This window comes from Plectropomus leopardus, chromosome 4 (genome assembly GCF_026936395.1).
Source record: "Plectropomus leopardus strain MGB_pleo_1.0 chromosome 4, ASM2693639v1, whole genome shotgun sequence".
In the NCBI taxonomy this organism is placed as follows: domain Eukaryota; kingdom Metazoa; phylum Chordata; class Actinopteri; order Perciformes; family Serranidae; genus Plectropomus; species Plectropomus leopardus.
Window position 1 is genome coordinate 27,576,325 of NC_142179.1, and position 12,143 is coordinate 27,588,467.

Genomic DNA, 12,143 nt, shown 5'->3' on the forward strand with positions numbered 1-12,143 from the left:
AGACACCCAAATTAATTTCACCACAACCCTCATGAATTTATGGATTTTTTTATTGAATTCAACAGTAAATACATCTATATCATATTATCATACAACAATAGATATTATTACTATTATTCACAAAGTATTGTTTCTTAATTGAATGGAGAATTTTCCCTCAAACCAAATAATCTACCAACCAATACACATAATAAAGATAAACATAATTTGTCTGTACCTTTACAAACACATCATCACTGCAATGAAGAATATCCAAAAGCTCAGCACTATGTAATTTAATCATATAGTAGCAGTTAGAACAGGATGCAACATTGTATTCATCATTGTCTCGTATCAACCATAAATCATGTTATGCATGTAATAATGTATCTTTGTAAGGCATGCTTTTACATCAAGAATGTGCAATAATTTGAACAACTGATAACAGAAACAGGTAATGGATTCATCGACAATGCAGGCTATAAACATTTCAACCAATGTATGGCATTAAAATTACCCACAATTCCTTCATATAGTTACAGTCGTTATTGCAGATTAGTCCATTTCATAGACACAGACTGTAGAGGAAAAAAAAAACATTTAAAGTAACTGAATTTATATACAGTATCTGCAGTGGTAGATGACGAACTAAGAGGATCTTTAAGTACAAGTAGAAATCCCACAATGTAAAATGGACTTCATTGCAAGTTCAAGTCCTGCAGTCAAAATTGTAGTTATAAACAGAATTATTATCATTTAAATGGACTTCAATGTAACAAACAAATCAGGTTTTAGAAGTTGCATGTGTTGTTTTGTTGTGGTTTTTTTTTAAATCACTATGTGTCGAGTAACCAGTAAGTATAGCTGTCATATAAAATGTTTTGGAATAAAAAGAAGAATACAGCTCCCTCAAAATTATACTCAAACACAGTCACTATTTTCCAACACTGGTCTATTTTTTGAGTTACCAAAACACACCTTCTCCGAGATCATCATAACAAACTTCCTCATAGTCATCATCCTCATAAACAACATCAACATAAACATCACCTGTGGGCACAAAGACAGTTCATGTTTAGGAGGCTGCATAATGTTGATCTCCAAAATGTCAAAAACATTGGGAGAAAAGTTGACATATTTACCTCCATCTGCGGTTGCTTGTGGCAGAGGACAAACCCTGGGGAAAAGAGAAAAAGCATTATAGAGATGCAGTGTAGTGTGGTAAAAGCAGATCTGAAGGTTGTATATTATATATATTTATATATATACTGTATATATTTTTTTTAGATAAAGTTGATGGACAGACTGTCCTAAATTCATCGCTAGATTCCAAAGGTATAGCATTTGTAGAGAGTTTTATGTTAAATTCAATTAGTTTACATTGATTTTTTTTTTAAGTTTCAACAGGAAAATCATGGCAGCAGTTTATGTTAGTTGTAATAACCATGTCAAGCACTAGGTGTCACCAATACATAACAACCTACATTTTGTCAAACAGTAGGAGCAGAATAGAAAGTGACTTTTTTCTGTTTGAAATAGTGATTAGTGAGATAGATAGATAGATAGATAGATAGATACATACATAGATAGATAGATATTTAAATACTGACCCATTATGTCTCCCATACTGATAGCATATATTTTATATGCATCCACTGCCATTTCTACAGTAATGAATGATCAAATTTGACTGATTCATTCAGAACAAATATAGAAAGAATACAACCTTGTTTTTGGATTATCCATGTAAACATAAACATCATCCTTCCCAACTGTTTCAGAGACAAGAAAAGAAATAGGACTGTAGACACTATTATAATAATGTCACACTAAAACAAATTGCTCAAAAACAATTAAAACAGCTTACAATTTTGTGTGCCAAGCCCACTAAAAAGGAGATAAACCATAAAATAAGTAAGACATAATATGTGTTCCTGATTTCTGTCTATTTTAGAGGCACATACCTGTTAGCTCCATCTGGTGCTCCAATGTCATCATAAATGTCTGCTTCAGTCTGGTTAATCAAAGGTCCTGTCTCCTCCTTTTTTAAATCATCACGGCCTGTAGGGACAGACTCAGTGTTCCTGTAGACATCTGAAAGAATATTAGCATAGATCAGTGCTTGGGAGTTATGCTAGTTTATCCCAGTCACCCTCTCTTCTTCTGTCTCTTCTACATGTTGTTGTTGTTGTTGTTGTTGTTAGTGAGCGCAGTTGTCCCTCTGGGTTAATCAGCTCACCTTGATTCAGAGACAAGTCTGATTTTCCTCCTTTAAAATCAAAGAGTGCCTTCCCCTTCTTCATTGCATGAATAGGTCCTTTAATCTAGTTGAGGATATGGAGATGTCAGTTAGTTAGCTGATCTCAGTTAATAATATGTTTGTGGTTTGCTCTGCACAATGCATAAAATAAGCGATTTCACAGTGGAAGTGTTTCTAAATGTGTTGGTACATTAAGATAAAATGACTCTACCTTGAAATTCTTTTTCTTCTCTTTATTTGCATTTATGCCTTGGCCTTGCATTTCCTGCAGGCTGATGGTTCCTTTCGGCTCCTGATCATCATAATTATCACTGCATCATAACAACGTTATAAGTATAACCTTTATATATTACACACATTTACACAAATCACTCACTGCCTGTTTCTCCTGTGTGACTTTGCCTTGGTTTGCATCCTCTTTTTCACTTTTTCTTTCTTGGTGTGTTTTAGATTTCCCTGCTTGTTCCATCCTATGGCAAGATTAAAAGAAAAAAAAACTATATATATATATATATATATATATATATATATATATATATATAATACAATATTAGTCATACTGCTGTCTGATTCTTACCATTTATCATCAGGTTCTTCATAGATGTCTTCACTCAAATCTGCCTGTAGAGCCAAAAAAGTCAAATTGATAAAAAACAACTCCAACAACAACACTCATAAATACTAAGGATGACTATCTGTATCTGTTCAATAAAATAAATCATCTATATCCGTATCTTTACTTGGGATGGGCAGAGTTGAAACCATAGAATTGGCTGGGAATTAAACTGCACATGGGTGAGGTCCAACCAGAAGTTATTATTTTAAGCCTGAAATTGATATGGTTTGATCAGAAGTTGCTAAATTTAATCACTGATTAGAAGTCTAGTTACAGAGGAACCTTAGGATTGAGCTTCAAAACATTTTAGATCTCAAGAGTAAGAGATTGAACACAGTTACCCAAATGAGGATCATTCTTCATCAGGAGTACAGATATTAACACGTTTTACTTGGAAAAATTATTGTATCTGTAAAAAGTATGTTATCTGTACCGTATACTCGCTACATATGAGTATTTAGCTCAACTCCATTGAATGCTATCTCTTCACTGCACCAGCCACCATTAGTTTTAACAGCACACTAGCGTTGGCAGGATGAATGGATTACCTCTGTCCTCTTTGAGGGGTGTACTGCAAAGACAAAGCAACAAGTAATTCAGCAATCCTGTCCCTCAATTGATTTTATTTGCATGTGTGGAATAAGAAATTTTAGACACTGACCATCTGACTGATTAAAATAATGGTGGATTTATCTGGTAAACTTGAAATATGAAAGCAGCTGTGACCTTGAATGGGGAGCGGTGGAGGGTTCCTCATGCCAACATTATCATAGCTCTGATCCTCGTCTAACTGCTGACTCCTTGATTATGGTCAGAAAGAGATTATATCAGTTCAAACATTTTAACGGCAGACTGGAATAGACTTTATCTTTGTAACTATGCATAATGACATTTCTTAAAGGGTTTTGTCAAGATCAGTGAGGATCTGACAAACAGTTTCCTGTGAGAAGCAGCAGGCAAAGTGCTGCAACTGTGAAGCCTGAATCCACAGTTTGATGACGATCAAAACCAAATGTTAACACTAATAATTTGCTACAATACAGCAGCTACACTTACAAAACGGCTGCACGGTCGTATGATGGACATGGACGTGGACGCTGAGGCGGAGCAGCATCAGAAGGTGGCGTCTTCATCCCCCGTCCTGTTACGAAAAAATCTTAATTAATACTCTTTTACTGAACACTCTGCTATGACAATTTAATGTACCTAGACCAACAAGGTGCAGATACATAAAAGATACATTGAAGACAATGTTTTCAGGTTGTCCATTCAATTCTTGGGAACACAATATCTCAAAAACACCTTGAGGGATTTTTAAAAAATTTGACACAAACATTTACTTAGTTTTAAAATTAAACTGATTACAATGTGGTGGTCAAAGGTCTAAGTCACTGTGTCTGTCTCATTCTCTTGAACGCCATATCTGAAGAAGGACTTGAGGGAGTTTCCTCAAATTGTCCACTTGGACTCAAGAATAAACTGATTAGAATTTGGTGGTCGAAGGTCAAAGGTCAAGGTCACTTTGACCCCACAAAACATGCATTTGACTCTAACTCAAAAATTCATGCACTAATTATCACAACATTTCACACAAAGGTTCAATAAGATATAATGATGTATAACGATGAAGTGATCACACTTTATATCCAAAAGGTCAAAGATCATCTTCACTGTGACATCATAATCATCAAAAACATTTAGCCACTAGTCAGTGTTATAACTCAGGAACAGTAGGAGAGACATCTCTGATACTGAACTGGTGACACAAATATTTGCTGATTTTAAAGAGCTTTTGTGAATTTTTGAGAATTTGTGTGATGTACCCATGTTTTCACAGACATAGACGTAAACTGTAAGTGCAACTTGACTGGTGCACAGAGGCATACAACCACATGGTGGTATTTCTAGTTTACACATTATCTGAAACAGAAATAATCAAATGTAAGAATGATGCAGCATTTAAAATAGTTTCTCACCATCTTTGAGATTCCTTCTGAATTTCTCAATGTCAACACTTGGAGGCCTTTTAGGTTTCGAAGGAGGGTTTCCAAGAATATCTGGAAGCCTATTCAAACTGATGCAGGGGTCCTTGCTCTCTCTTTGGAGTTTGTTTTTGGCTCCAGCTGTTGCTCTTATGTAGTTAGGTTTCTGCATTTTTGCAGGTTTGAGAGGTTTTGTGCTGGTGATGTTTTCCACCCAGCCATTTCTGCCTGTGAAACTTTGCCCTTTGGTAGAATTGTTTTGTTTTCCTACAGATAGTTTGGTGCCGTGGTACACTTTGGGAAAGGATGGCTCATGTCGTTGCCGAGTTTCTGGTTTCAGCATTTTGCTAGACTCCAGTCTATTATAATAAATCTGTTCCGCATCCGTGGGAGTAAGAGAGACATATTTCATGATTTTCTGATGAGAGGGAGTAGAAGATCCAGAGGTGTCGGTGTTAATCTGTGCTGCAGCAGGTTTAAGTGATTGCACTGTCAGTGATGAAGGCTTCAGATTCTGTGTAGCTGTAAATCTTCTCTCAAAGTCAAGCTTCAGCATGTTGCTTGTGTTGGCAGCACCTGATAGATTCCCCTCAATGGCGGCTATTTTTGCTCGAACAGACGATCCAGCGGCCTGCTTTTGTTGAAGTGCTGATTCAAAGGAAGAAACTGGCACAGAGCCGCTACTTACGATTTGATCCATTAGTTGCCAGATGTATGACTGTCCTTCACACAAAGAGAGTGAAGAGTTACAGTTTCAGGAGGCACAGAGATGCAAGAACTATATGAATAAGGATTTCACAAAGAGCATATCATGTGAGCATAAATTGACAGTAACCTCTCACCTGATGTGTGATTCTGGTATGAGGTGCCCTGTAAGTCTGTGTGGCCAGAGGTTGTGTGATACAGCCGATCGCTACAGAAAAATGCTCCACCTATAAAGGAAGTATTTGACTCTTAACTGCGTGAGAAGAAGCTGATGCCATCTACTTAGTATGATTGTCAGGCTGTAAAACCTACCAATTGACCCACCAGTTGATTAGAATTTTAAAATGAATGATTTGTTAATCAAGACATTATTTTTTTTTTTTTTGCAGTTTTGGCAGAATGTGTTCATGCAGGCATCTCTAAAATAAACAAATGTTTTAACATTAATCATGAAAAAACAACCATTGAGATGAAACGGAAATGTAAAAATTCAAATAAAGTGAGTAAAAGTAATTTAATAGAAAATAATATACTACCTCACTAAAATGTGTCCCTTGGTTACAATATAAATTGCTAAAGGACCATGATGGATGCCTTACATTTTTTGATACTAGATTCTATTGCCAGAGGAGGAATTTAAGCATAAGCACAATGGTATAGATACAGTTCTTGAGTTTGAGAAATGAAAAACACAAATTGACAGTTGTATTCACTTATTAAACATGTTTTTGAGAAATGACAAAATTCTGGCCCATTTTGGGCTTACAACACTGCCCTAATAAATATATTGCACCTGTGAGGCTGTGGTTACCCAAGCTTGTTTGAGTAGCAACCTACATTATTTCACAACCCCCAAAAATTTCATATTGTATGTCATACTGACCCTTTTACAAACAGTCACACTATGTATAGTATAACAAAGTCATGGGTGTAGTGAGGAAACATCAAGGCGTTGAAGCCATTTTGCAACACTGAAAGAGCTTATCTCTGAGCAATAACAGGAAGGGACTGTGTGGTGATAAATTAGCAACATGGAAAACACTTTCTGTACAAATATAGTTAGAGTCATGCCGGCGTGTGTTGGTGGTTAAATACAACCTTCAACAAATAATAGTAAATACAAATATAACAAAAAGGCATGTGTCTGTATCGACAGAGAAACATCTTTATTTCAGTCTCTACACATATACAGCTTTACATATTTAAGGTGCCACACTCATACATTGGGGTTTCTTCTTCTTCATAAATGTTTCTTTGAAGCAGGATGTTTTTAAGTCAGTGTGGCTGCAGATACGAGAGCGTCGATGTCCTGTATGGCTTTGGATGTTTTCTGAAGAGCCTCGGCGATGCAGTCCTCATTCATTGGTTTTTGAGTCTGACTCTTTGACTCTTCTGCAGGGCTACCTTCCAGTTTTGCACATCCTCTTTCACTTCTTAGCAGGTGGCTGTTCTCCAGAAGAACTGGCCACAGGACGTTAAAGAGCATGCACAAACTTCCTGAGCATTATCTATGTACACTGACAGGTACGCGTAACTGCTGACATGAGAATATAATGTGCAATATTCAATGTACTGACATCCACAGCCACTTATTGCAAAGGATACAGTTGAATCTTTTTATCTTCTCCAGCTCTACAGCAACGAGATCTGACCTAAATGGAATGGAGTTATATAGCATTACATACAAATATTACATTTATTAATAAAACCCCAAAGAAGTGATTAAAAAAAAACTGAACTCACCGACTTTCTGTTGTCTGCGTGACATGAACGCACTCACCAACAGACAAAAGATTAAACAGATTTTCTTCATTCCTCACTGATTCAGAAAAATCTTTCGCCTGGAAACAAAATTATAATAAATTTAGCTGCACAAATACTGAGTGAACATTGCAGATATCATCAGCTAAGGCTACTTTTTTAACCTCTTGCAAGCAGCTGGGTGCAGCAGGGAGTTTCAGTGATTGCTTGGTCTCATTGTAGCAAGTGAGGATCCTGTCACACAGCAATGTGATGGTCAAGACAGGGACTGATGCAGTAAAGTTGTCAAATTCATCAGACTGTGATGCAACCATGGCTCACCTACTTGCTCGACTCACAACAGAGCACACAGAGTACAGCTGTCCAGGGACATCAGGTGGAAGGTTGTTCAGATGGTACTTTACCTCTTTAACCTGTTAGATGAACAGAATCAAAAATCCCCCCAAAAAACCCAACAGCAACAACAACAAACAGTATGACAGTATGATAACAGTCTTCATGGCAGTTTTATGAAGAGAGACAATGAGAGAAAATTACCTGCCCTGACAGCAGGTCAGGTTTATGATGGGTAAAATAGGTGTTAAGGACACCGTTAGACCGAATGACTGATCCATCTCCTGGGGAAACCTCTATCACTGAGACCACTCCGCTCAGTATCCTACACAGGAGACATAAGGTAAATACAATGTCACTATATATAGTAGATATATAGTATATATATATAGTATATATATACTATGTATCCCTTTATTTAATGACAGTTTGGCATAACAAGCTGTTTAAATTCAAAATGAGAAGTGTTTTGCTTTTTTTTCCTGGGGGGCATCATTCACAGTTTCCTTGTACAAAGAGCTGCTCCTAAATCCTACAAAAATTCTTGGTGTTTTCTTAGAATTTCCTCTTGAAATTACAACGAGATCTGGGTAAAGATGAAAGTTAACCACAAGGCATCTTAGTCCTGAAAGAAACACGTCACCCACAAAATTATTATTATGAATTGTGTAGGTCAATTGGTCATGCTGTGTTACCTTGAATTTGTGAAGAAAACTTGTTTTTTCTTGCAGGCCTCCACCGAAAATCTTGAACGTGATTGACTGATTGATTGGTGACCATAAATACAGCAGTGAGCTATATTAAAACATCCATTTACGAACTCTACGGTATAATGTTTTCTTCATAAACTGAAAATAACACGGCATTACTACTTAATATATAAATGGTCATTTTGTGGGTGAAGTGAGCTTCTAAGATGAAAAACTGTCAGGAGCAGGAGGGGGACCTTGAGGAGGCTTAAGAGATTCCTCAGAAGAGGAGAAAATGTCAGAAGAACTGAGGTGGGAGAAATATTGTCTAAACACTAAACACACTAGATCGTGCAAGGATAACGTTTTTTGGTCTATGTCATTAGAGATGTGTTTACATCTGCTTCCCAAAGCAAAAACGCCATAACGCCCAGTGATCCGAATACTAAGAAATTGGGCAGCTAAAGAAATGCAACAGTGTAGAAGTGCCGACTGTCTCAACCGTCCATCAGCAGAACGATCCTACAAACAATTACAGTGCTTTCACTGTCTCATATTGTGACACAGTTCATTTTATTTCCACTGGGTGTCCACACTTTGTAGGCTCACAAAAGGACAACCAATCACATCTTACAAAATAATGCGCCATGAAAGTAAAAGTTTTTGTCTCTTTCTTGCTAAGAGTTGCTCTGAGAATATTACAAAATCAGTCCTTGTTTGAATTTTTTTTTTTAATTTTAGAAGTTAAGAGCTCTTTGGGAATATTCTCATAATGTTTGTGACTACAGCCCTTGTATTCAATTCAATTCAACTTTATTTATAAAGCGCTTTTCGTGCAAAATTGCAATACAAGGTTCCTGATAAAAAAAAGAAAAACAAATATATAAATAAACACAGTGCAAATGCAATATAATAACAATATAACAAATGAGATCACAATAAAACAAGGGTTGAAAAAGACAGTGGAAGAGGGTTTATAAAATATGAAATTATAGGATTATATTCAAAATCCTCATACACAAAATGTCAAAGATCTTTAAGGTCCTTGTTAACCTTGAAAACCTCTGTACGTACCGGTAAGTGACTCCTTGACACCACATCACTTTTACCAGCTCTGTGGGATGATCTTGGTCTAGATGTTCTTTTTTGGCCAGGGGGTCTTTCACTTTCCACCTTAAATACACAGAAAAGGAAATTTAAATCAAATTTTTAAATACTGCTCCACTTTTCTGTTTTTTTGTTGTTGTTGTTTTTTAAATACAAGTCAGCTGATCATTCAACCTGTGCCAGTGAGGTGATGGACAGGTGAGAGGCAGCGCCTGAGGAAGAAGAGACCGTCTTTCTGTGATGGAGATGTCTGTTGTGTTTACTCTCCTGTGTTCCTGGGTGAGATCGCCGTTTCCCTCAGCTCTGATTTCTTCAGGTTTAGAGAGACGAGCCGTCCAGAGGTGGTGAGCCAAGGAGAGAGGGTAACACCAGATGGGGTCAACGGCACAGCAGGAGTGATGCTGGACCACTGTGGTGGATTGGTGCATCTCCTCTGGCTGCGAAGGGAGGTAAGATATTTAATCAAAGCTGTTATATAATAAGATAAATAATACTAAGAAGCATTACCTTTGGCTGAGTAGTGCTGATAAGTCGAGGAGAACAAGACCTCGCTCTGGTCGACTCAGTCCTTCGGCTTCCTCTACCCTGAAACTCCTTGGTCTCATTGTTGGTGGTCTGACAGATCATAACTTGCTGCTGCTGCTGACTTTCAGAGTCTCTGCTGACAGCCTGCATGCTTCGGCGCTGATTTTGGGTTTGACTGAGGCTGCATGTGAACTCCACGGTGAACTGTTCACCTGAGGGCGACAGCATCAACTCCGCTCTTCCCTCCTCCGACCTTATAATGGTCTCGCCTCCAGTTCCAAGCCTAGCATCACATGAAGACCAATCAGGCCACTGAACGTCTGAGTCGATGCTGACAAAAGGCTGCAGGAGGAAATGCAAAAAATACAAATGTCACTGGGTAAATATAATTTTAGGGACTAACAGCAGGTTAGGAAATAGTTCTTGGTCAGATGGTGGATAAAGCACCTGAAAGACATACTTGAGTAAAAGTCTCAACGTATCTAATATTTACTGTACTTAAGAATCAAAAGTAATTTGATGACATTAAATGTCCTTAAGTACTGAAAGTAAAATTACAAATAAAAGCAGGTCATAATTTTTGAGAATTATAAAGTTTATATACCACCTTCAAAATGGAGCCTGTATTATACTAGAAGAAAAACAATGTTTGTTTTTTTTTTTTTAATTAAAGGAATTAAAGAACAAAATACAGTTTTTCTTCCCTCAAATCCCTTCAATCATCCTCCTGTCATCTCTTTCCTTCCTCCCTTCCGTCCCTATTTTGTAGTAACTAACTAAGGTGTTTAGGGGAAAAGTACACATTTTATTTGGGCAATGTAGTGGAGTAAAAAGGAAAGTTGACTAAAATATAAAAACGTAAAGTACAGATACTGCCCAAAAAAATACTTGAAAACTGTAACAAAGTATTATTACTTCAATACATTACATGAATGCACTTAGTACCTTCTTGTGGTGAGCGGGGATGAGCTCCTCCGGCAGATATGGTCGATTAGCATATTCATTCCTAAATGCCAAAGCAGCCACCATGATCTCCTGTAAAATGGCATCATCCTTTTGAATCAAGAGGTTTTATTCGCAATGCAGAAGAAAACCAAACCGTGTGCATTTATCCCAGCAAACATCAGACTGCAGGCCCAGTCTGAGCCTCTTAAAATACACAGCGGGCACAAACAAACGCCGAAGAAAAGCTGGAAGATGATGTTTTCACCTTATAAGAGCTGATGGTGAATCTGGTCCTCTGTCGGACTCTCTCGGGGGGCAGCACAGGATGTCCGGAGGGCTCCGTGGGTTTGACCAGCATGAACTCGCAGCCACACGGTGACAGCTGTAACTGCGCTCCGTTTGCGTAACGAACATCCACCGACTCGTCCTCATACATGATCATCAAGCTGACACTGGCGCTGGTTTCCATCGTTAAACCAGAAAACTAGATCAACTTTTGCTCGGTTTGCAGCTGAGCTGAAGACGCGCTGAAACTCAAAACACGGTGACGCGTCAGTTAACGTCATCAGGTGGAGACGTTTGTTATAGGCGCGCTCTCGGAGAGGGAGCGCGCCAGGCCTGGTTATGACATGGTTTATTATCTTTTAATACATCTAAGGTGAGCTGTCAACATTTTTAAAGATATAGTATCAGAATGTAACTGTACAGCCAAAAATATATGAGAAACACCAAGCAGAAAAATAAAAACAACAAAAGAGGTAAATAAAGGCTGTTTTCATAACTATTTTCTTTAGAAAACTTAAAGTATTCAAATCATTGTTCTCTGAGCAAATACGTGTTGTTTCTTTCAAAAACATGAGATTTAAAGTTATTTTTAGAAAAAATATTATTCTTATACAGATTATCTTATGTACTTTTTTATATCATTTTCTTGTTTCTTTCGTTCTTTGTTTTTTTTTCAACTTTGGTAATTTTCTTCTACCGTTTTATTTTTTAAACTAATTTCTTGCTACATTTTTGGTCATTTTCTTCTGTTCTGTGTCCTGGTCTCAAACGGTTAAAGATAAAAACGGAGGCTTGGGTGTTGGGTTAAGGAAGGTTGCTGCAAAATGAGATTGTTTATTGATTCTTTATTGATTGCTGGTAGGGTGTGACTGTGAACATAATGAATCCATTCAGAGAAAGCCAAATTTGATGACTCAACAAACAGTGGAATGAAAATACCCACTATGTTTAGGGTT

The 12,143-nt window shown here is 37.3% G+C and overlaps 2 protein-coding genes across 2 annotated transcripts; both read right to left on the bottom strand.

Annotated features, from left to right (window-relative positions):
• Nucleotides 1-38: 38 nt before the first annotated feature.
• Nucleotides 39-5,748, bottom strand: LOC121943909 (uncharacterized). The gene is made up of 13 exons (XM_042487509.2): nt 5,680-5,748; nt 4,832-5,560; nt 3,912-3,996; nt 3,582-3,655; nt 3,404-3,426; nt 2,817-2,860; nt 2,616-2,709; nt 2,451-2,531; nt 2,219-2,303; nt 1,944-2,073; nt 1,122-1,156; nt 958-1,029; nt 39-557 (listed from the first exon to the last, which is right to left on the bottom strand). The coding sequence occupies exons 2-13, from the start codon at nt 5,535-5,537 to the stop codon at nt 535-537; spliced, it is 1,452 nt and encodes a 483-aa protein (XP_042343443.2). The 5' UTR covers nt 5,538-5,560; nt 5,680-5,748; the 3' UTR covers nt 39-534.
• Nucleotides 5,749-6,685: 937 nt separating this feature from the next.
• On the bottom strand, nt 6,686-11,476 carry c4h5orf34 (chromosome 4 C5orf34 homolog). Its single transcript, XM_042488650.2, has 11 exons — nt 11,168-11,476; nt 10,903-10,992; nt 9,940-10,299; nt 9,607-9,869; nt 9,400-9,498; nt 7,841-7,961; nt 7,625-7,716; nt 7,468-7,537; nt 7,286-7,383; nt 7,148-7,194; nt 6,686-7,003 (listed from the first exon to the last, which is right to left on the bottom strand). The coding sequence occupies exons 1-11, from the start codon at nt 11,369-11,371 to the stop codon at nt 6,813-6,815; spliced, it is 1,635 nt and encodes a 544-aa protein (XP_042344584.2). The 5' UTR covers nt 11,372-11,476; the 3' UTR covers nt 6,686-6,812.
• Nucleotides 11,477-12,143: the final 667 nt, after the last annotated feature.

Excerpts from the sequence above, each read along its gene's own strand:
- LOC121943909 (XM_042487509.2), bottom strand. The coding sequence starts at position 5,537 with ATGGATCAAATCGTAAGTAGCGGCTCTGTGCCAGTTTCTTCCTTTGAA. Across the intron at positions 2,861-3,403 it reads ACCCCTCAAAGAGGACAGAG|GCAGATTTGAGTGAAGACAT; the intron begins GTAATCCATTCA and ends TTGGCTCTACAG. Across the intron at positions 1,157-1,943 it reads GCACCAGATGGAGCTAACAG|GGTTTGTCCTCTGCCACAAG; the intron begins GTATGTGCCTCT and ends TCTTTTCCCCAG.
- c4h5orf34 (XM_042488650.2), bottom strand. The coding sequence starts at position 11,371 with ATGGAAACCAGCGCCAGTGTCAGCTTGATGATCATGTATGAGGACGAG. Across the intron at positions 9,870-9,939 it reads TCAGCACTACTCAGCCAAAG|CCAGAGGAGATGCACCAATC; the intron begins GTAATGCTTCTT and ends CTCCCTTCGCAG. Across the intron at positions 7,195-7,285 it reads ACGCAGACAACAGAAAGTCG|GTCAGATCTCGTTGCTGTAG; the intron begins GTGAGTTCAGTT and ends CATTCCATTTAG.